General features: G+C 45.5%; 3 protein-coding genes and 1 long non-coding RNA gene across 4 annotated transcripts in view; 1 reads left to right on the forward strand and 3 right to left on the reverse strand.

Annotated features, from left to right (window-relative positions):
• The window catches only part of LOC146560418 (uncharacterized), a 358436-nt gene that overhangs the window by 214046 nt on the left and 120205 nt on the right, over positions 1-24185 (reverse strand). The window lies entirely within an intron of this gene.
• abcg1 (ATP-binding cassette, sub-family G (WHITE), member 1) lies at positions 85-17894 on the reverse strand. Its single transcript, XM_085244538.1, has 15 exons — positions 17756-17894; positions 10101-10347; positions 7172-7289; positions 6789-6921; positions 6662-6712; positions 6442-6587; positions 5757-5880; positions 5145-5259; positions 4926-5071; positions 4694-4795; positions 3346-3514; positions 2570-2670; positions 1597-1755; positions 1390-1508; positions 85-1300 (listed from the first exon to the last, which is right to left on the reverse strand). Exons 1-15 carry the CDS (start codon positions 17816-17818, stop codon positions 1072-1074), a joined length of 2022 nt encoding a protein of 673 aa, XP_085100664.1. The 5' UTR covers positions 17819-17894; the 3' UTR covers positions 85-1071.
• On the forward strand, positions 15286-19308 carry LOC146560435 (uncharacterized). Its single transcript, XR_014888249.1, has 3 exons — positions 15286-15466; positions 18431-18511; positions 18795-19308. It is a non-coding gene; the product is annotated as an uncharacterized LOC146560435 (long non-coding RNA).
• On the reverse strand, positions 19302-23528 carry spcs2 (signal peptidase complex subunit 2). The gene is made up of 5 exons (XM_085244539.1): positions 23372-23528; positions 22335-22418; positions 20818-20978; positions 20409-20543; positions 19302-20307 (listed from the first exon to the last, which is right to left on the reverse strand). The coding sequence occupies exons 1-5, from the start codon at positions 23417-23419 to the stop codon at positions 20121-20123; spliced, it is 615 nt and encodes a 204-aa protein (XP_085100665.1). The 5' UTR covers positions 23420-23528; the 3' UTR covers positions 19302-20120.

Consider the following 24185-nt stretch of genomic DNA (forward strand, 5'->3'; position numbering starts at 1 on the left):
CTGAGTTTTTCAGACAAAGCTGTTTGCCTGCTGTCGCAGGTACATACACAGTTAACCTGAATATTAAAAACAGACAGTGTAATGTTCCCATAATTCAGTTTAATTAGTTCTGTCACAGCCAGTGAAATGATCAGGAATAAACAGCATCTCAACATGACAAATACTTTTGATATTTTCATTGTTTTGTTCATCCTACCTTTCAGAACACGGTGTGGGTAATTATTGTTTTATTGTTTTATTGTTTTATTGAAATATCAGTTTTTCTGTTTTTTCACAGGAAAGTTTTCTAAAATTTATTTAATGTGAATTTTATCAAAGTAAACAGATGTAATATTTGTGCTTAAACAGGTTCCAGCCAATGATTTTTATTCATATTTATTGTAAAACTTTTATATCTGAATCATGTGGATTTACTCCCAAACACTTTCCGCTCAAAAGTTTGATTTTTCATCATTTTTATCCCCAGTTAGTTTTCACCAGCAGCCCACTGAGTTTTGTTTTAGCCTCAAAAGAAAAGCTTCCAGGATCTAGAAGATTTTTGTTTGAAATCATGTGTCTTTGTGTGTGAATGTCGGTCGGGTGGATGGAAGATTAAAAACACTTTTAAATGCACTGCCGAAAACTTCATCCAACAGTTTTCCAGGATTTGCAAAATCTGAAACATTCCTGCATCACTGCCTTCAGTGGATCTGCAGAGGCAGGATGCTTAAACATGAAGGACAGAACTCAGGAAATCAGGGCCTCTGTGCTGCTCTCACCTTTGACCTCAGCAATAAACTAAAGAGGCAGAGATGTCATCATCCTGCAACTGCAGAGGCTTTTATTCTAAAAAGTAGAAATCAGTCAGGATGTGGCATGGTGAAACCTCCAGGATCCAGAAGACCAGCTCCTGGTCCCACAGGACCTCCATGAGACCATGAGATCTCCCCCTGTAGGCCTGCGGTGTCCTCACATGCCATCTCTTCTTCATGTGTTGTTTAAGAGCGAGTCAAAGTGGAGACAAACTGGACAGCTGCTCTTCGGCCTCCGGGCTCTTGCTCTGCGACTCCTCCTCTTCCTCCCGGCCTCGCTCTACCTCTCAGAGCTGATTTTGTACCGGAGGACAAAATAAGCAATGAGTCTCAGAGACAAAAAGAAGATGGTGAGGACAATGAAGTCCAGGTAGAGTTTGGCGTCCAGCATGTCCAGCTCCTTGAGGATTGCCTCAGACTTCTGGAAGTGACACGCCTCACCTTCACCGCAGTGAAGATCATCACGACCCAGGCTGTAGATGGACAGGATGACGCCTTCAAACCCGTACCTGAAACACACAAACACGTTCAGAGAGTGCAGCAGCGCCCCCTGCTGTGTGGATACAGCCGCAGGCCCGCCAGCTAACAGCGCCCCCACCTGACGTAAGAGATGTAGGACATCCACTGCAGGTACCAGGGGATGGTATCGAAGCTGACGAAGAACCCGGAGAACAGCAGAACCGGGATCGCCGTGACCGGACCCACAAACGTGGCCACCTACAGGAAGCAAACACACACGAGTGATGTCAGCACAGGAGCACACCTGTGAGCGGACAAGAGGTGATGGAGGAAACAGCGAGCGGACCTGCAGAGAGGTGGAGGCGGCTCCGATAAGCAGACCCAGACTCTGAGCCACCAGAGATGTCAGAATCCCCAGAGACAGGAAGAGGAAGAACCGGCCAGCGTCCGGAGGCTGAGCCGTCATCCAGTACACGATACTGCAGTACACCACCGGGAACACTACCTGTACAACAGCGACACTGCAGGTCAGCGGGTTGATACTGCCAGGTCTCCGTGTGCAACGTTAAGCTGAAGCTCTTAAATCTAGGTGTGCGTATTGCCACTGATTTCTACAACGATTCAATTCTGACTCACAAGGTTGGATTTTGACTCAGAAATATTATAATTCTGATCAATTATCTTGGATATGTACAGCATGTCCGTGTGCGTGCTGTCGGGCTTACATCCTTTTGCAGAATCTGTTCAAGCTGTTTTCAATGTTTGGTTATTGTTGAAATGGTTTTGTGAGGCTGTAGCTGAGATTCTGACATTTCTGGCAAAATACATCAAATTCAGGATTTCGTGAGTCGATATGGGATTATTAAAATCAAAAACTATTTTTTAAACCCACCCCTACTTAAATCTAATAAGGTTTAAGGCTTTCATTATTAGGGGTGTGGCCTCTTAGACTGACCAGTGGATAGTGATACAGACAGCTGTGGGTGTTCGCTGTCTGCTAGCCTGAGGTGAGGCATCCCTGAACTGGACCATTGCTGTTTTTTTTAGAACATTTCTAATGACATTATCAATATCATTAGCAGTTACCAGAAATATGGCCGGGGTGAAGTTACTGTATTAACTGACTATCCATCAAGGGTGAGCCCCCAAAGTTTCTAACAAAATGATAAACTGTGCCGTCAGAAAAATGACAATAAAACAAGATCTTTCATCATCTTTCATCTTCAAATGTGTCATTAAAGAAAGAGATTCAGGAGCTGGAACCAGGAGCTGCCACTCTAAGTGCAGCTTAGAGATCGATAAAGCTGTGTCTTTGTTACCTGGAAGGGGACATCAGCCATGGTTTTGGCCAGGTAGTACGCTTTCAGGCTGTACCAGTAGTTGAGGTGTTCTCTCAGAAAGACGCCCATCTCCAGAGGAACTGAAGCACAAAAACATGGCAGCAGGTTTTCAAAGGTTGCGACGAATAAAACTCGTCCTTATTACAGAGACTTAGTCTGATGTTCTCTGACAGCAGCTCCCAGAGCGACTGCTCGCTCATAAAATCCCAGAAAAGCTCAAATTTAAAGACACAATTTTACCGTCATTAATCCTGGCAATTGTGGGTGTCAGTTTAAGGATTTTCCCACTGCAGCCTGGATGGGTTTGGCCCTGAGAACATCAATAAAGCTTTTATTGTGTATGAGACAGAGAGTTCCTGAGTCAGAGCCGGCACCTTTGGTGCTGTTCAGGTAAAAGTGACGCACCTGTTGCTGAGCTCACCTCTGAACACTCAGCTCTATGCTTGAACCTCTGTGATGTCAGAGAGGCTAACACTTCAGAACCTCTGTTTACAAGAGGAAGCCAATCAGAACAAAGTTGTCTTTAAGGGGGAGGGGCTAAAACAGGTTGTATTGCAGGTAGGATAAATGGAGGTCTGTTGTTCTGTCCACCTTTGTAACAGCAGACCTCGTGTTACACAAGCCGATGAAGGACAGAGAACAGCTGCTCTCCAGCTCGACTCTGTGATGTATTTGTTACGCAGATGACACCCTGATCTTACTCAAACGTCACCTGTGTGCAGGTAAAGTGACACAGCAGCTTGAGGCGGACTCACAGGTGAGCACCGTGGGCATCAGAGCGGCGAACATGAGGAACAGCATGGAGAAGAAGAGGAACCCCGAGTTACTCAGAACCTTCTTGGCTTCGTTCCCGATACCCAGATACAACAGACCAATAAGAACGCCGATCCCAATGTGAGACGAGATCCTCAGGTGAGTCAGCACCTGCCAATGACAATGCCTTACTTCAAACTGCAATACTGCACAGTAATATTACCACACTGACAATGTTTTATTTCACAAATCTGTGCTGGAAACCGTCACCACGTGTTTAAGTTACAGTGAAAACAATGTTTTTGTGATTGAAAAGTAATCAGTAAAATGATGTCATTATATATGACCAGACTCAGACCAGAGTTTTAGGAAATTAGGAAGAAAATTGGCAAGAAATTATTTGTAAACCCGTCTAAGGAGCTTAGAAAGAAAAGCATCTGGACTTCTTTAAGTTTCTTGAAGACATTTCATCTGAGAAGCTTCTTAAATTCTATGAGCAGCTGGTGAAGAGTCACAGATTTTTACGCCCAGCGCCCTGTATCAGGATGGAGGCAGCTACGGTTGTAGCCACAGCTGGGCCAGACTGACAGAAGCGAGGCTGCCATTTCGCGCCATCGGCCCTTCTGGCCAACACCAGTAGGTGGTAGGTGAAGTGTCTTGCCCAAGGACACAACCTTCCGATTACAAGACGAACACCCACTCTTGAGCCACGATCGCCCCACTGGAGACACCAAACAGCCACCTTGACAGGACAACACTCAGTTGTTCACATGCATCTAAAGGTCAAAGGTCACTCTTTGAGAGTAATCCAATGATGTTCAGGAACAAATGAGGAAACAAAGTAGTTGAGATCTCTCAGTCTGGAAAAAGGGAGTTTTTCCTTCCCACTGTCGCCAAAGTGCTGCTCATAGGGGGTCATATGATTGTTGGGTTTTTCTCTGCATGTATTATTGTAGGGTCGACCTTACAGTATAAAGCGGATTTAGGCAACTGTTGTTGTGATTTGGAGCTGTATAAATAAAACTGAATTGAACTGAAGTTGTTGCTGCTGAGGGTGGCCCAAACCAGTTTTTAAGTTTAGGGGGCCATCACTTGGTTTGGATATTTTTCCCCTAAAAATAAACACCTTCATTTAGTAACTGCATTTTGTGTTTACTTGTGTTATCTTTGTCTAACATTTAAATTTGTTTGATCTAAAACATAACAAAAATACAAAAAATAGAAAATTGGGAAGGAGGCAAACACTTTATCACACCAGTATAAATGGTAATGATAATTGTTATGTCAGAGTGATGGAAAATGGTGTCATCTGTGTGAATCTGAGGTGACGTGTACGGAGGTGTTTGTCACCGAGTCTCTGAGGATGCTGAGAAAGGTCCTCCTGAACAGGATGGAGAACTGCATCATGCAGCTAGCAGAGAAGCTGTGACAGCCTTCAGACGATGAGCTCTCCTGACGGGAGATCATCACAGGTACATGTTGATTTTCAAAGGACTCATTCGTCATGAAACATTCACAGGAGGTAAAGCGAAAACCTGCCTCTCATCAACCAATCACAGCAGAGGGCGTGCTGTTTTTTTACCTCCTCGGTGCGCTGCCACAGGAAGGGGTGGAGGGTGCTGTCTCCGTTGAGCTCGGGCTGGTGGTCTTTCTCACACTTCCTCTCCTGAGCTGCCATCACCAGCCTGATCATCTGGTCCCCGTACTCTCCGGACGCCACCTCCATCACTGCGCACAGAACCCATCAGTGAGTCTGACGCCGCGACGGCCGAGTGGGAACAGCTCGCCGGGCGAGCCTTACCGAAGTCAGCGGGGTTGTGGTACGTGGGGCAGTTCAGCCCGAGGTCTCTCAGGTACGGGACCAGACTGGACACCTGTCCCCTGTAGATACACTGACCCTGACTCAGCACGTACAGCTGAAACACGCACAGAGAGACAGACACAAGTGAAACCCGCACTGAATCATGTTTCTTATCATTCTGTGGACCCACACCAAGGTTTTCAGCTCCAAACACCTTTGTAGAGCACTTCCTGTTCTTCTCTCATCCTTAAAACCTGAGCAGGAGGAAACGGATTTCACCCCATCATACAAACTGTTACAAGTGCTCACTCGAAGCTTCTTTACACCACATTTACTCCTCTACACAAACTTGATTTTATCCCCTTTAAAAGCTCTTTGCCCCCCTCACACTCTGATTAGCAGATGACCCTCTAACCCACTGAAGGAAATGTAATCATTTATTTATTGCTTCTGACATTAGAGCTGCTTCTATAAATGTTTCAAACTGTTTCAGATCTTCAGAAAAAGAACCGCTGCTAACACTTCTGTGCATTGTCCAGCCACACGTTCATGTGATACCGGTTTACACCACTAGATGGTGCAGTGAGTCAGTGTAACGTGGAGGAGGGTCACCTTGTCGAAGAGCTCGAACAGTTTTGCGCTCGGCTGGTGGATGGTGCAGATAACCGTCCGTCCTCCTCGAGCCAGAGCTTTGAGCAGAGACACCACTTGGAAACATGACGAGCTGTCCAGGCCACTGACACACACACACACACACACACACACACACACACACACACACACACACACACACACACACACACACACACACACACACACCTTCGTAGAAGCTCAGCATGAAGCAGAAACATGACCAAACATCACTCACATGTAGAATTTGAAGTACAGCTTGTTCTGATCAAACGTCTGAAATAAGTCAAGTAAAAATAAAACAGCTGTGCTTTGGCACGACTGATCTCTGAGGCAGCGAAACCATTTCACACAGGTGAGTGGCGGGACCAGGAGTCGAACCACAGATCTCCCTGCATGATCCTATGTGTCAGGCATAACGTTTAAAATGAGTCTGCACAGTCTGAAAGGCTCTAAAAGCGTTCAGCCTGCGCGATTCAAAAATTGCTTTAGTGCAAAGATTTAAAGTTGGTTAGGAAGACTGAGCTGACTGAGTGGAATGGTTCAGCTGCTTTTCATTGGCTGAGGACAGAGCACCGTGGTCAGGACTGATATCCGACCTTCTGTGACCTTCTGCCAGCTTGGGATGAACCACGGAGAGGACCTGGAGGTCAACCTGATTTCTTACCTCGTGGGTTCATCAAAGAACATGACCGGCGGATTGTTGACAAGCTCCAGAGCGATGGCCAGCCGCTTCCTCTGCCCCCCGGACAGGTGAGACGTCCTGGTTTGAGCACATTCCAGCAGACCCAGAGCCATCAGGATGTCCCGGACCTGAAGGAGCAGAGATCCGAGTTCAGCCTGAGGGTAGAGTCTGAGATCAGGGAGGCCAGGAGCGATCGGCTCACCATGTCTCTGCGCGCCTCCTCCTTCTCCTGCAGCTTCAGGCTGGCCGACACCTGCAGAAACAGAGAGCAGGGTCTGCGATTACTGCGGTCTGCAGTAGGCTGAACGCTGAGGCTCAGCAGCACCTACCATCATGGCCTCCTGGACACTGAGGTGAGGCAGCAGCATGTCGTCCTGCATGATGTAACAGGAAACCTTCCGGAAAGAGCGCAGGTCTCTGGGCTGCCCGTTGATCAAGATCTCGCCCTTCATCCCCGTCTCCCTGTACGCAAAGACAGACGTGCACTGAGCGCGCTCTGGACAGATCCACTGACCTGCAATCAGTAATCAGATTCTTCACTAGCATTTACTGACACACACAGAGGTACAGCAGGCCGATGTGAGGATGCGGTAAAGCTCTCAGACTGAGATGTAACATAATCTGAAAACATTTTTAAAACATCTGCAGCTGAGAGCGCTATGACCTCAACCTCACACTCAGTCATCATCTCCGCCCTGATGGATGCACCCACCTGTACCCGGCCAGGATATTCATGAGCGTGGACTTTCCGGCTCCTGAGGGCCCCATGATAGCCACCAGGTCCCCACTGGTGAATTTCCCAGAGATGGCTTTGAGCAGAGTTTTGTAACCTGAGGCGAACAGAAACAATCAATGTGCAGGTTTCCCAGCCGCTCACAGAGCCGCTCTTTGTGCTCGAACTCTCGGCTCAGGTTTCCCATCAGTTTGGAGTTTTTCTCTCATTCATGCAGACCAGCAGCTGCTCTCACACTTTAGCCGCTCCGCTCGGCTTCTGTGCGAAAAACAAACCCTCCCGCTCATCCTAAAGGCTCACTGCTGATGTTTCAGTGCTGACGGTCTGGACTCAGGTCAGTTACAGAACTCGGTGAGGCTCGTGCATCGTCCCGAAACAGACCACGTTTCTCCTGGACCTGCAGATGTGCTTCAGACATCTACAGGTCCATCAGAGACCCTCCCAACCCTTCAGCTGTCCCTCACTTACTCCGAGCAGCTACCCTGATCATAGTGTGACCAACCAGAACATTTACATCAGCGTGAGTCCAAAAACCCTGCAGCAATCATGAAAACATCTTCAGTAATCTGCTGTTAGTGTTTTGTCCTCACAGTGAGCTCAGCATCAGACTTATCCACAAGTTTCACAGTCTCAAAGCAAACAGTCACTCATGACTGAAACACAGTGAAGCACACATGTAAGAACGTGTGTGCCGGGCTGAGAAACCATGAAGAATGTGCTGACACCTGAAATCCTGTCTCAGAGACCAGGTTTCTGAGGTTGTCGTTATTAAAACTGAGGAGTGTGTTACACGTTACACACAGAGGCTAAACGCGCTTTAATGAGATTATTAGATTTAATCTGACCAACAGTACCCTCCGCACACTGTACACCCAGATGAACGTCCTCAACTCAGTACACCCATGACTGTACACCAACCCACCAGCCAACATCATCGTCATGTATGCTGATGACACTGCTGTGGTTGGGCTCATCTCTGATGGAGATGAGACGGCGTACAGGGTGGAGGTAGAGAACTTGTCCTGCTGGTGCTCAGAAAATAACCTGAAGCTGAACATCCTTCAAACCAGAGAACACATGGACTTCTCCCTGAAGTCCATGATGGAGAACGGGTGGTACTCGGGGGCCACGACCGAGAGCAGAAAGACAGCTATTACAACTATTCTAGCCTGTTAGCGCCTCATACATGCCCCATTACATCAACCCTCACGTCTTCATCTGCTACTCTGCTTCATGGATCTATCTTTCTGGCCTTTTAATAACATGTGATCGCATGTTAACAGATTCTGTTGGCCTGAAAAGCATCAAAGAACCAATCAAAGGTTTTGTGTGAAAATTACAATAGAAAACCTGTAAATGTTTTCAAACTCACACCTGCACGCTGTTTTTGTGCACCTGAGCAGGTGTGAAATGTTCTCAGTGAAACTCATCTTTTCTAATATGAACAAAGAGTTTGGCTGAGCTCCATAATAATGGTCTGTAACCTGAGGCTATCAGAGTCTCTAACAGATCTAGTTTCAGCTAGAGGTTCCCGGCACAGCTTTACACAAGCACTATGTTCATTTTCTTGCTCAGGACCAATCAGAGGTAAGATGAGGTAAAGACCGTACAATGATAGAAGGAAAACAGAAAACCCCAACAATCAAATGACCCTCTATGAGCAAGTACTATGTGACAGTGGGAAGGAAAAACTCCCTTTTAACAGGAAGAAACCTCTGGCATCCTGTCTTCCTTCTCTCGCCCCAACCAATCACAGCATATGGCCCCGCCCCTCCCTGAGCCTGGTTCTGTCGGAGGTTTCTTCCTGTTAAAAGGGAGTTTTTCCTTCCCACTGTCGCCAAAGTGCTTGCTCACATTGGTCATATGATTGTTGGGTTTTTCTCTGTATGTGTTATTGTAGGGTCGACCTTACAGTAGGATTTAAAGTTAAAGTGGATTTAGGCAACGGTTGTTGTGATTTGGAGCTGTGTAAATAGAATAGAATTGAATTGAAAATTGAATATTAACACATAGTGAGTGAAGAAGAAACACCCTGTGCATCATGGGAAGGGATTCCCTAAAATAACAATCCGACCCATTCTCAAGCCTGAGCAGAGCTCAGATGTGGGCGGGTTCACGAGCGGTGACATCATCGCTTGTTTTCTTGTTCTTGCGTCTTTATTTTCAGGCAGCGAGCGACGGCGCGTCCTCCAATCTGACCTGCAGCTATTTACAGCAGAAGACCCAGCTGAGATTAACAGATTACAGCCGCTAATCCAGCGAGCGCACAAACACATAGCAGCCAAACCGAGAGCACCCAACGGCTGCCTGCTGACGCACAGCCCATCATTAACAATAAAAAGTCAAAAGAATGACATGAACCCTGTGAGGTCGGCCATCACCTTTGACCTCTCCAACTGGACAAATAAAGCCCCTAGATGGATAGATCTATGCACACACACACATATATATGTGAATATACTTTTTCTGTTCAGGGCTATAAAATGTGAAGCCGTCTGAGATTAAATTTGTGGGTTTATGAGTCGGTCAGAAGCGTTTATGTCAGATCTTCTCTTGCGTTCTGCAGACTCAGCATCTCTGTGAGGTTCAGGGCGGCTCTGATGTTGGTGTTCAAAGGTCAATGGTCACTGTGACTGTCTTTAGTCAGTCTTAGGTTGGCCTGATCCACATCTCTGTGGAAGCCTTTTAAAATAGAAGCATTCAGACCAGCTCCTCCTGCTGTCCTGATACTTTTTGCTGTTATAGGAGCGTGACTCAGGATCTGTAATGAATAAACCAGCTACAACACAAGGCTGAATCGTGCTCTGGATTATTTTCCACCCTTCAGGCATTAGCTGGCATTGAATTTACAGTGACAGTGTGTTTATTTTCTGAACCTCTGCCATCTTTGTTTTGTGTATGACTCTACCTTTCTTCCTCCACCAGGGTCCCTCTCTGACCACGAAGGAGACGTCTTTGAACTCCATGTTGACCGCGGGTCTGCGAGGTAATGAGGAGAACCTCTGGGCCTCCATCAGGTTGTTGTCCACCTTCTTCAGGTGTCCCTGCAGCAGTGGCGTCTGCTGGCTGCCAGCCAGCCGCTTGTTGACCACCTCATCCATACAAAGACAAACTGTCCGGGGATCCAACATAAGGTCAGGGGGCCCGTTGGTATTCTGAAGGTGAATAAAAGGAATCCGGCTTAAGACAACCATAGCTGACCATCTGAGAATGTAAGCAAAAAGGTCCATCAATCCATCCATCCACCATCCATCCACCATCCATCCATCCATCCATCCAACCATCATCATCCACCGTCATCCGTCCACATTATCATCCATCCATCCATCCATCCATCATCATCCATCCATCATCATCATAATCATCATCATCCACATCATCATCCATCCATCCACCATCCATCCACCATCCATCCATCCACCATCATCCATCCAACCATCATCATCCACCGTCATCCGTCCACATCATCATCCATCCACATCATCCATCATCCATCCACCGATATCATCATCCATCCATCATCTGTCCAGATCATCATCATCATCATCCATCCATCCACATCATCATCCATCCATCCATCCATCATCCACCCACATCATCATCCATCCATCATCCATCCATCATCATCATCATCCATCCATCCACATCATCATCGATCCATCCATCATCCACCCACATCATCATCCAACCATAATCATCCTCCCACATCATCATCCATCCATCCATCCTTCATCATCCATCCCACCATCATCATCCACCCAAAATCATCATCCATCCATCCATCATCCATCCTTCATCATCCATCCCACCATCATCATCCACCCAAAATCATCATCCATCCATCCATCATCCATCCTTCATCATCCATCCAACCATCATCATCCACCCAAAATCATCATCCATCCATCCATCCATCCATCCTTCATCATCCATCCAACCATCATCATCCACCCAAAATCATCATCCATCCATCCTTCATCATCCATCCAAACATTATCATCCACCCACATCATTGATTGATTGATTGGTAATTTATTTCAACATGTGAACAATATACAAGTACATTTAGAAAAGAAATAAGAGAGAGAAAAAATACTATACAAATTACATACAAAAAAACATTCTGATTAATTTACATGTTGAAAGGGAGTGGGAAGAAGTATACACTTATTTAATCCCACCCCTGTCCCATAAATTATCAGTGAATATTTAGTCAGCTTCCTTACTGATATAATTTGTAATAAAAATAGTGAACAGATTTCTGATATACTATATACTATAATATCACATCATGAATTTTTTGTTTGTTTGTTTTTAAATAGAGACATTCACTTAATTTAAATATTTTCCTTTTCTTTATAGATCGAGAAGATCATATTTTTATAACTCTTTTTGAACAGTTTTATGTTTGGACATTGCTTTAATTCCATATTCAGTTTGTTCCATAGTTTCACTCCATGAACAGAAACACAAAAGCCTTTTCTTGTAGTACGTACCTTCATTGTTTTGAAGTTACAAAAACCCCTTAAATTATAACTTCCTTCTTTCAAAAAAAACATACTCTGAATATTACCTGGCAGTTCTTTATTTTTTGCTTTGAATAGAATTTGTGCTGTTTGGAATTTCACTATATCGTCAATTTTCAATATTTCAGACTGCAAAAATAGTGAGTTTGTATGTTCCCTATAACCTGCATTGTGGATGATTCGAATTGCTTTTTTTTTTAAGACATCATCATCCATCCATCATCCATCATCCATCCACGTCATCCATCATCCATCCATCCACCCACATCATCATCCATCCACGTCATCCATCATCCATCCATCAATCCATCATCCATCATCATCCATCCATCATCCATCCATCATCCATCATCCATCCATCATCTATCATCCATCCACGTCATCCATCATCCATCATCCATCCACGTCATCCATCATCCATCCATCATCCATCATCCATCCACGTCATCCATCATCCATCATCCATCCACGTCATCCATCATCCAGCCATCCACCCACATCATCATCCATCCATGTCATCCATCATCCATCCATTATCCGTGTACATGTTTTTTTCAGTGTTTTACTAAAATAAAAGCTGAACCTAAGCTGTACCACAGAGACTTGGTAAAAGCTTACAGATTTTGGTAAAGCTGGTCCTGTACACACAGTATCACAGACTCTCGCCTGGATGATGCACTCACATATTTCTGTAGTCCTTGCTCTAATCTCAGCCTCAGTCACACTAGAACTAAACAATGTTCACTCCGCTGAATCTTTACTTTTTCAGACTCATGGTAAAGCAACTGATAACAGCACAGGACAGAGAAGACCACTGACAGCTGGAGAGCCACAAAGGTGAATGAAAAAAATATGACTGTGTATAGCGTTTACAGTTTAAACCATTGAAGCGTGTGTTGGTGTGAAGAGAAGCTGAATGAATTCACTCATCAGGGCAGGCGGGTTTCCTGCATGAATGGTTAGCTCGCGACTGTAACCTGATTGTAGGTGCAGCGGTGAGATCAATGAGCCTTTGAGGGGTCGGTGGTCAAAAAAGTGCTCTAGGAGCCATTGTTTGTTGTTGTTACCTTATGTGGTCACTTTTTGTGTTTTAACAGTATGGCATGTTTTTATGGTAGACACATGTAATTAGAGTCAGGTGTTGTTGGTCAGAAGGAGCAAACGGTTTGTGGCCGCTGATAAGAGTCTGCTGAACAACAAATGCAACTGATGGAAAGCAATAAATGTGTTAAACAGGCAAGATAAGTATGGCTGGAGTTATTGAACCAAGTTTCATTCATAATAGTGGCATTGCGTCACCTCTGCCAACGAACACCTCGGTAGCTTCAAGCGTAGGCTTAGCCTCTTGTGATGGCCAAAACCACGGCCGCACTAAAAGTGGGCAACTCTTACATATTTTAATTCATTCCTTCATCTAAACACATTCACACACACTTTGGTTTGCAATAAGTTTATTGACTGGTTTGAACACATTTGTTCTATTTGCAAGCGCGTACATTTAGTTTACTTATATATTAATACCAATTCATTTCTGATTTTTGGTTTGATTGTGACTAATCTTTGTCTCTTTTACTGGTTTCTTACCTGCCATCATCCCTGGCATCTTTTGTTGCCAGACAAAAGATATTGGCCAGTGTTTAAAAAACTTAAATACATAGATGGGCTGACTGGACCACACCACCACTTCCTGTTGAAGGGGGCAGAATGTGTATTTTCTTTAGTTAACCTCCTAGGACCTGGCGTCCACATATGTGGACATCGCATTTTGGGTTAGACTAAAATACTCAATTTTGCTCTACAAGGGCCTGATATCCACTTATGAGGGCATTATACTGATACTGTTCTATCAAAATTTTAAATGAATATCCTCATATGTGGCTCTCATTTTTCTTAGAAAAATAAGACAGCTGGGATAGGCTCCAGCGCCCCCGGCGACCCTGAAAAGGATAAGCGGAAGCTAATGGATGGATAAAAATCAGGTAAAAAAAATCTGGTAATTTTTACATTCATTAGGTCCCAATCAGCCCAGATATCAAAGAGAAATTAAAAATGCTGCCGTGGAAGAGTTCGGGTCTTAGGAGGTTAAACATGTTTTTGTAGTTAACTAGATATCTGAGTTTAATGTTTTTGATTTCCTTCTTTGCTGTTTAGTTTATTAACAAACTGAACTGCATCGTTTTTGTGGTATGTGATTGTGTTTAGTTGTCGCTGTTTTGTCATAGTGGTCTGATCAGCCATTATATATACCATCCATCCACTTCCGCTTATCCTTTTCAGGGTCGTGGGGGGCGCTGGAGCCTATCCCAGCTGTTATGGGGCGAGAGGCGGGGTACACCCTGGACAGGTCGCCAGTCTGTCGCAGGGCCAACACACAGGGACAGACAACCATTCACACTCACATTCACACCTAGTGGCAATTTGGATTATCCAATTAACCTATCCCCACAAGCTGCATGTCTTTGGACGGTGGGAGGAAGCCGGAGTACCCGGAGGGAACCCACGCAAACACGGGGAGAACATGCAAACTCCACACAGAAAGACCCCGGCCTGATGGTGGAATTGAACTCAGGACCTTCTTGCTGTGCGGCAACAGTGCTAACCACCGTGCTGCCCATTATATATACCTTTGTGTGTCATTTCCTGTTTGGGTCAGTTATGTTTGTTTGGGCAGTCGTTTCACATTTCTTTGGCTGAGTTTAGTTTTTTTTTATGAGCTCAACATTTTTGTTTTGTAAATATAACTTTTTGGGTTAAATAAATGAAAACCTGTTTTTCTAACTCCTTGTGCAGTACAGTGAGAGCGCGCCGATAATAGAGTTTCGAACCTCTATCCCTCCTTAAAAAGCTGACTGAGGAGCCTGCTGGTTGTGATTGTCAGCTCTCATCCTGCAGAGCCGAATGTTTGTTGTCTGGGTTTGTTGATTCTCTACATGTTTTCCAGCAGGCCTGGATGCAGACGTGGATGTAGTCAGATTAGGTACAGGTCTATACAGGCCAGAACATCCAGACTGGCCAACAGCCTGTATCCACAGGCTGTGAGGCTCCTGAACTCTCTGCCCCCCTCTCACGGACAATAACCATATCCAACTTCTTAATAGCAATGAACTGGTCTGCATTGGTGCATCATATCTTTATTCTCTTCCCCCTCCTGCCCCCCCCCCTCTTTCTTAAATAGATAACTATCATATCTGATATCATATCTCACAGTACAATAATATTGAATGGGTTGCATTGTTGTATTTTGTCATGTTTCTCAGGTCTTTGTCTGAATTTCTACGAACATTATTGCTAAGGATTGTCTTATTGCATTGGAGTCACACTGGGTTAAATATGTACACTTGGGTTTTAAGGGGTATTTATTATTTTCTTCTTTTTTTTGGGTTGTATGGAAGCCCCAAACGCAATTTCATTGTTCTTGACAATGACAATAAATAAATAAATACTAAATACTATTAGCCGTCAGCTAGTCCGGTGTTGTTCCTGTAGGACGGCCATGTGTGACTGACCTGACCCAAACGAGGCACTAATCTGCCTTCGAGCAGGAGGTAACTGTCGGGCAGAGCTTAGTCACCGAGCTAAAGAACAGGCTGAGTGCAGGATTTTAACTGAGCACCCGGCTGCTGTGATTCAGCAAAACTATTGCCATGGTCACCATGGTAACCCTTATCATTGATTTCTTCACTCTCAGTACTGAGATCTAAATTACAATTGAGGATTATCTGCGGGTCTTCACAAACTGAATATAAAGGTCAGTATCAGAGGTTTCTCCACTCCGCGTGATGAAGCATCAGTGCCTGAGATGTCTCTTGCGCCATGTTGGTTCTTGTTTTCAGGAAGTGACCATATTTGGATGAGAGGAAGGAGCACTAAGTTAAGAGCTAGTTATCAGTCTACAGACACAGATACCTGCTAATCAATAACAAAATCCCACAGTTTCCCTCATTAACCCTGGAGCTCAGTTTGTTACTACGGCAACCTCACAGCAGACATATTATTGGTCACAGGTGTTTGATGTCACCTGTCAGCCAAAATTTGAGAAAACAATTTAAAAACAAAAATGATTTCTTGCCTGGGAGTTTTTCCATCTTTGTTTTTTTGGCTCATCTAACATTTTTCAGACGTCTCCATTTGTCTGCTTAAAAAAACTACCAAATAACTTTCCTGTCATTACTCATCACTGCAGCATGAACAGCTTTACATCACTGACTCATGTTGAGAATATTTTTCTATGTGGAAGTGATGCTTTTTGTAAAACTCGAGCAGAATAGGAATACATACACATAACTAATAATTTGTGACCACACAGACAGGAGCAGAGATAATCCTGAGCTCAGAAACATATAAACATGTGACTAAACAAAGAGCTTTTCAGGAAATCAGAAGATTTCAGGATGTTTACGAGGAAACTTTGTGTGTGCAGCAGTAAAGGAAGTACAAGTACTGTACCTGTGGATCACCTCATAAATTGACTGCAACATAAGTATAATCTGAAAACTGTACTTAAATTACTGTATTTTATTCCTCCGGACAATTGTACTGCTGGAGCATCGAGACACCTGCAGCAACAGATGAATGTGTTCCTCCATTTGGTTTGTAAAAGTTCTTAAAGTAGTGAGAAACCTTTGTTGTGACTCATCGTTTCAGCCCATAAACTGTACGATTTTAACATCATCCGATTTTTACAAGTTCTCCATGGTTTGTGTAAAAGTCTTAGTAAAAGAGTCAATGGAGGAACAAGTACCACACATTTATACTCAAGTATTAAGTAAATGTACTTACACGTGTTAAGAAAGGAGAAAGGCTTCTATCCTCCCAGCACGAGTCCGCTCTGTGAGAGCTACTAAACTTTCAAAACTTCCAGTCGTGGGCGTGGCTACTGGAGCCCCGCCCCTGCGTGGAATTTGATTGTCACACCCCGAAACAGTGCTGTGACATCACCACAGCCCGGGCAGACATTAGGAGGGGCCACAAGGAGGTCTCGATTATAACTGCACCTCCTCCAGCAGAGGCAGCAGTGAGTCATGATGTTTGGTCTCTGTGGATAATCTCAGCCATCATAACAACGGTACGCTGCGAGGGTGTTTAAATTGTAGGAAGTCTTAAAGTTTGCATTGTCAGAGGCGTGGCCTTTTGACTGACAGGTGGATGGTGACACAGGCGGCTGTAGCTGCGAGTTTCACTTGAACCTTTTGGAGCATTTTTAATGATACTATCTGACCAATAATATCGCTGCTGTGAGGGTACTGTACTCACAGACAGTCGACGAAGGCTGATGTTACTGAATTAGCATCATCTGTATCTGCGTGATGCTCCATACAGTCTCACCAAGCTGGCTAGCATTAGCACGCCACCCTCTCGTTTACGTCTGGGTAAAAAACAACGCTGTGGTGGTTAAACGCTAAAATGTGAATCCTGAAACGAATGAGTGATTTCAGTGTGCTTACTGCCATCTATTATATACAGTCTTTGTCCCTGCAGATTTACGATTTAAGCCGGAGGTCTGAGCATTATTTAGCAATGTTCAAAGCTTAGTACATATATTTTCCCCTCATTTAAAAAATCCTGTAATCACCCCGTGTGTCCACCCTGACTCCATTTTCACTATAGCCCAACATTTCATGCAGTAGGTTTCCAGTCTTGGCAGTCACTGTCTTAGAGAAACAATCCCAACAGAGGCACTAACACCCCGGCACTACAGAACTGCCCCTTCAGTGCGTGAACACAGAAACGATGAGGATAACCCCGCAGTATCATTCAAGTTAAAATCATATTATCATCATGAGAAGAGCTCTGCTCATATCATCAGGACTCTCCTCTTCCTCCCTGAGGAGCTGACCTTGGTGCAGTGGAGCTGCAGGACTGTTAACTTCTTTAAAACCCAAACATGTGAGATTTGCTGAGCCTCACACAGCTGACCGTCACATTCAGGCTGATTCCCACACAGATCTCGTTGCTTAGAAAGCTGTTTCCTTTCCTTAAACCAGCAGGAGACACAGAGGGTCACCCCTCATCATACCTCTGGAGTCCTCATACTCACCATGATGATGGAGTTGGTGACAGTGGGGTTGTGGACGGACCAGGCAGCCATCAGACAGGCCATGGCCGAGAGACAGCAGCACTCTGACACACACACACATCTGATCAGTGCCTCACTGACAGGCAGCAGCCTGCACTCATGGCCCTGCCCCCTCACCACTAACCCCACCCCTGTCTGGTGGCCACACCCCTCTCTGTGAGCAGTGAATAACATCAGTGGTGCTGCCTTAAAGAGAACAATTTAAAAACATGTACAATAATCTGCCAGCGTTTTTTTTTATTATTTGTGTTTGTCACCTAAAAACAAACAAACAAACAAATTTCCACAGGTGCTCTACCCACAGCCTGTAAATAACAGATGGACACTGCCACCTGGATAATGTCAGATTAACGGGAAAACAGACCAAATTTAAACACGCTCATTTATGATGAAGGTCTTTAGACCGATGATCCCAAACACTCACCGCAGAGCTCCCTCTGAGTCTGCTGGGGGCTTCTTCCTGTCGCCAAAGTGCTTACACGTGGTTGTCTGATTGTTGTTGTTTCTGTGTTATTTAGCTTAATGCTAACCCAGCAGCCGTGTGCCGGGCTGACTCCAACAGTTTACATTTGAACCAGTTTGACCTCATTATGGTTAAAATCTCCTGTGTTTCACATAAATTTTGTGTTTGAGCAGCTTCAGCCTCTTGGACCCTGAGCATTTTAGCTGCCACCATCTTGGTTTTGGGGTGGAGTCTCAGAGGCCATTTGAAGACGTGTGAGTATCAGACGGTCTCTACATCATCAGCACGAATGTTGCATAGGATTTTATTTGACGTAACTTTGTTCAGTTTGGTTTCTGCAGACTGAAGCCAAATATGAGGATTGGAGTTTGACATGTTTTTATCAGGAAATCTTTAAAAGCTTTGATTTCATTGTTTCACGTCGTGAGCTCTGAAATGTTTTACAGTTCAAAGAGCGACTTTAGTTTCAATCTCTGTGCTGCAGACTGAGTCAGGTTTAAATGTAACTGCATCCATCCATCCTCTTATCCTTGACAGGGTCATGGTGGGGGTGGAGCCTATCCCAGCTACCACAGTGCAGGAGGCGGGGCACACCCTGGACAGGTCGCTAACACAGAGAGACAGACAACCATTCATACTTGTGAATGGACCGGCCAGGCGGGCGAATCAAACTCAGGACCTTCTTTAAATTGAAATCAGCATCGTTTTGCTGTCAGTTCAGACGTCGCTGCTGGAAAACTGAACCTCATCAGCGCCTGACGGTGCTCAGAGGCACAGACAGGAAGTGCTCAGACCCTCCACGTGTCCAATCACTGACTCTTTAAAAGAAACCGTGTGAACAGTGTTGGAGCTGCACGCCGGCTGCTGCCTGTGGACGCGAACGTCAGCCTGAGTTCTCCACCTGCTGGTCGGACAGCGGTGCTGCACCACAAACACCTCCACACAAACCAAAGCCACACCCAGAGGTTGCTGACCAGGTTCACCTGTGCAGGTGACCCTGTGGGGGCTGAGAGCTGAACTCAAAGTGAGACACACATCCAGATGTTTCTCTAACAAGATCCAAGTTTAATGTTTTTTTTAACACAGAGAAAGCATCTGAGAATAAAAAACTTTCAAAATAAAGGTCTGATCAATGTCCACTTCCTGTTGTACGGCACCAACACGTCGGCCAGTGAGCCGACGCGCCGGTTAGTTCACCTGCTGCTGCAGTTCAAACTGATTCTCACATCACAGAGAAAAAAATGACGAAAACTTTACTTTTTTAAACACTGAAAAAAAATCACATTTTATTTTTAAACCGTTGGCCATCATTAGCTGCTTATTCCCCACCTCCGTGACCCTTACGTAAGGCTCCGCCCACCACAGCCATGTCACACAGCGGTCCTTAAACCTTTAATACTTGGAGACCCGGTGAAGACGCATTGAGTCTCAGGTTGTTTTTAAATAGCTGAAATGTTCCTAACCTGCTGACAGAACACCTGACCTTTGACCTCTGAGTGACAGGAAAATAAACCCTTCAGAGTGGAGCTGAGCCTCTGACTCTGGTCTCTGTCCCTCCTGAAGTTCACTGGTTTCTGATCATTCCCACTCTCGGAGCATGAGTGGGCAACACGGACCTGTGACTCCGCCTGCTGCCGAGTCTGTCTAATAAAGGAGCGGCCGCCGGTTTGCGGCTGAGCGTGCTGACCTCCGGGGTTGTTCAGAGTGTGGTGGTAAAAACAGACAGACTGCAGATTTCAGATTTTTAATATGAATGCATGAATAAGTTTCCTCTGGCAGCTCCTGATGGAGCCGGCGCTGAAACCAGTGAACTCTGAGGAGGAACAGAGGAGGCAGACTCACACCACGTTTGCTTCCCGTCTTTTATTTGGTCTTCTTGTCGGCGGCGAGCGTGTCGTGCAGTTTAGAAACGCTCTTCTCAAACTGGTCCATCACCAGCGTCCCGTGTTCGTCGAAGAACGCCGACACCGACTTGGTGAAGTCCGCCTCTCTCGACTTCTTGGACTTCCCGTCGGAGAAGGACACCCGGAGCGTGTACTGGTCGTCAAACCTGGAAAACACAGACGCAAACTGATCCACTCTGAGTCCTTCGCAGATGAGGAAATGTGCAGACTGCTGGGGGTTGCTGGTTTGATTCCCATACTCACTGACCGTTTGAGGGAGGAGGAGAGCTGCCAGATGTGGTCTGGATCCATCCCAGCTGGATCCTTCTGCATGGCCACCAGGAAGATGTTCTTCTCTTTGTAGGAGGTGTACAGCGTGAGGATGCCCATCATGATGAAGTACGTGAGGAAGAGGAGTTAGGGAAAGCCAACACGCTCATCATCATCATATTAGACGGAATCATTTCTACAAACATTTGTTTTTGTGTTTCAGTGACATTCATGAGACTTTCGGTGTTTTTAATATGTAAAAACATTTTTACATTTTTCTCTTTCATCTGTCGTTTCTGAATTTTGAATCTTATTTCAACATTTTTCCCCTCACATGTTTCACATATGACACACTGTGAGTTCATCATCTTATTTTTTAAAAGCAGAGGTGTCCGTCTGAAGGATATGAGATGACGCAGCAGGCGAGGACGGGTCTGGACTCGGGGAAGGGGTGCAGATAGTCCCAGACCAGAGCCAGCATGGCAAACAGACAGGACACAGTGCAGATCAGCAGGCGCCCGTCGACCAACTGGAAGTTCTCCAGGTAACCGTACTTCTCCAGCAGCACCTGGTCATAGATAGGTCATATCGATATGAAGTTTAGCCAAACAAGGTGAACAGCAGCTTTCCTTCACATGCGTTCATGACTCATCGCGATGAGTGAAAAATCCCAGCCGACAGTGAAGCTCTCACACGCATGCTGGCTTTATGCTGCAAACATCATTCAAAGCTTAAACAAGTGACGAAGTTTCGACTGTAGCTGTGTCCATAGACTGCGTCCTCCGAAGACCGAGAAGACCAAAGAGCGAGGCTGTGAAATGTGACGGTCGAGCCTTCAGTTTTGTGTCACCGCGGTCTGGGTGGAGTTTAATGAACTCGCCGTCTGCTCCTTGCTGTCTAAAATATAACAGGACACTGGAGTAAACTCTCGACCGTCTCACACTTCTGTTTAATCAGTTTTCTGTTTGACGTTTATTCAGCTGTGTGAAAACTAACTTTAATCTCAGCCACACAGATTCACTCAGGAACAAATAAAACGCTGAAAGAAGCCAAACAATAACATCTTTAGGTTGTCTAAGTGACTCATATATCACGTTTAACCTGAGTAGCAAAAGTCCGCGGTGATCTGAAAGTGATCCTCCGGGAGTTGTGCCGTTCTCGGCGGCTCCAGTGACCCGCGAGCTCCCGGCTCGCTGTCGAGCTGGTGGGTAGCAGACGTCTCTGAAAACGTCGAAGCACTTTTACAAATATGTGGCGTCTTCATAAACCGAGCAGATATTTGAAGTTTTCACAGCTGCTTTCTCTGAAAATATGTTAAAAGTTTATTTTGTGACCCAGAAAGATTAGTAAGAGTAATATTCAAACTTAGTAGCGGCCGCCATTGTTGGAAACTGGAGTTTGGCTGGGCCGCGCTATGAATTCTGGGATATGGTGGGCCACGAAGGACACACCCGACCCATCCTTCAAATTCAGGGAAAAGGAGGACGCATTTGTCGGCTGCATTCGGAGGAGTCTACGAATTTGGACAGCCTTCGGCGCGTCGCTGTGACGTAATCGGTCTACAAATATGTCCTCAGGAGGAAGCAGCCCATGAATTTGGACACGCCCCCTGTGTGAATCTGACGTCATCAGCTAAAATCCGACCAATGAAATTAGCTCCTTGAAGAAACACTGCTCAGGTCGCTTCAAACGTAGGAGTTCCCTCCTCCCACCTTCACACAGCTGCAGTTCTCCACCCTCCTCTCATCTGAGTGAACCTTTCCTGTTTTACTTTTACTTAAAACATCTTGCTCTAAACCAGAGTCATTCATGTCTCCGAAACATGGACGTAAACTGCTGGAACGTTTCAATAAGAACAAGTAACACATGCGGCTCATGTTTGAATATTTGCTGTTAACATGTGGATAAAAATAATCAATTAAACCTTCTTCGCAGCATCATCCAAGGAGTTCTTCACCGCTGCTCCATCCCATTTATCAATCTTCACCGGCTTCTCGTCGATCCTCCACTGAAACACAAACACAGCAGTTTAATCGACAGTTTCCATCTGAAGATCAGGCTAACATAAGCACGGAGGCGGCGACTGCAACTCTTCTCAGGGAGAGTTCATGTTGAGGGCGGAGACATCATCTTCCTGTCATCGTATGATGGAAGCTAAAGAAATCTGAGCCTTAAAATGAGTTTCTAAAAAATGGGCTTAAAGAATATTTGCATGTTAAAAATCTGGAGGGGACGAGAACAACGGAGAGGTTTTGGAGGCTCGTCGCAGTCCAAAAACTGAAAGAAGACAAAGACCAGGGCGCCATCAAACACAGACCATCAGACCGGAAACAAGATACATGCTCTTACAGTGAAGGGCGCCTGATCGCAGGTCAGCTGGTGACTTCCTGCTCTACGCCCCCCACTGTGTCTGACACCAGCAGTTTAAAAGCCATGTTTGCTTTAATGCAGGAAGTGACCCAGAAACGTGCTCCAGGAATTAACCGCCCCCCCTGTGCCCACGTGCAGCGCCACCTGCTGCAGATGTTTTACCTGTTTCATGTGTGGAAACTTAAAGCTTCATTCTGAAGCACGCCTCCTGCACTCCTACATCACCTGTTTAACAGACGGGTGAGTTTAGTTAAACTGTCTGTTTCCGGTTTGGTGCAGCTGTTTAACAGCTGGAAGCAGGAAATAGAACAAACCGCTGAACTTTGACCTCTAATAACGGTTTATTTCCCACGCAGAGGTTAAACTCGGCTCTCAGCTTCATGCTCAACTTTGTTTTTATTTTGTTTTCATTCTGAATGTATCCACTTTAGCTCGTTAGCATTAGCTTAGCCCCTTAGCGGCGGCTCACACAGACACACACCGAGCCGCACAGCAGCTGCAGCGGGGACATAGACCTCCCAGCTCCGGGACACAGACCCTCCTCGCAGGGGTTCATCCTGCTCAGGAGAATCCGTTCACGCTTTTACTCACTTTCTCCAGCAGCCCGCTCTTTCTGTTCCCCGCAGCTGCAGCCGCCATCTTCTCTTCCGCTACAAACACGGCTCTGTGACCTGGATGCAGCCGATTGGCGGTCAACCGAAATTATAGCGCTCGACGCGCATGTCGTCACCACGTCTGCAAGCGTGGCCGAGGCAGCTGCGGCGTGCGCGCTCATGTGGAAAATACAAACGACTCAAAAATGAAATGAATAAAAACGTACGAGGTTCAGTTTTTAGCGAACAGCAGGAGGCCTTTATTTATCTGACACCTTAAAGCGCGTATGCTACCGCTGTATATAGTGTATTATCTTACTGAGGTTATATTTGTTTGTGTTTTATCTGTATCTTTATCCTTCTGGTATCTGTACCTGAGCTGAGGCAACGCAAAACAAAAACCCGCCGTGGAATCAATGAAGTCTTATCGTATCTCTTATAACTTACTGAAGGCCTCCATTTTGAAAATCTCAAAGTCATTTTTTGTCAAAAACCACATGTGCAGAACATACTTGGGAATTTTAAATTGCAGTGCTCCCACAGCCCTCAGTGTTACACTAAAACAGATTACAGTGTTATACACACACAACAGAGTCCAACACAATCCAAGAGTTTGTGTGCAGTGTGTGGGGGGTCAGAGGTGGATGCAGGTCTGGAGTTGGTGTGTGTGAGAGTTCAGCATCCTGACAGCCTGATGGATGAAGCTGTCTCTCAGTCTGCTGGTTCTGGGCCCGAGGCTCTTCAAACTGAAGAAGCTGTTGGACAGATGGGTGGAGTCTCTGTGATGCAGAGAGCTTTCTGGATGAGGCGGA

The sequence above is a fragment of the Mchenga conophoros genome, linkage group LG14 (genome assembly GCF_057382185.1).
Source record: "Mchenga conophoros isolate Kocher_MC1m ecotype Shallow Benthic linkage group LG14, M_conophoros_male_GT1.1, whole genome shotgun sequence".
NCBI lineage: Eukaryota > Metazoa > Chordata > Actinopteri > Cichliformes > Cichlidae > Mchenga > Mchenga conophoros.

Coding starts and splice junctions, on each gene's coding strand:
- abcg1 (XM_085244538.1), bottom strand. CDS start 17,818: ATGGCCTGTCTGATGGCTGCCTGGTCCGTCCACAACCCCACTGTCACC. Junction 10,348..17,755: donor TCACCAACTCCATCATCATG/GTGAGTATGAGG, acceptor ATTCACCTTCAG/AATACCAACGGGCCCCCTGA. Junction 1,509..1,596: donor CCGCCTCCACCTCTCTGCAG/GTCCGCTCGCTG, acceptor TGCTTCCTGTAG/GTGGCCACGTTTGTGGGTCC.
- spcs2 (XM_085244539.1), bottom strand. CDS start 23,419: ATGGCGGCTGCAGCTGCGGGGAACAGAAAGAGCGGGCTGCTGGAGAAA. Junction 20,979..22,334: donor TGGATGATGCTGCGAAGAAG/GTTTAATTGATT, acceptor ATCTATGACCAG/GTGCTGCTGGAGAAGTACGG. Junction 20,544..20,817: donor CTCGCCTGCTGCGTCATCTC/ATATCCTTCAGA, acceptor CCTCTTCCTCAC/GTACTTCATCATGATGGGCA.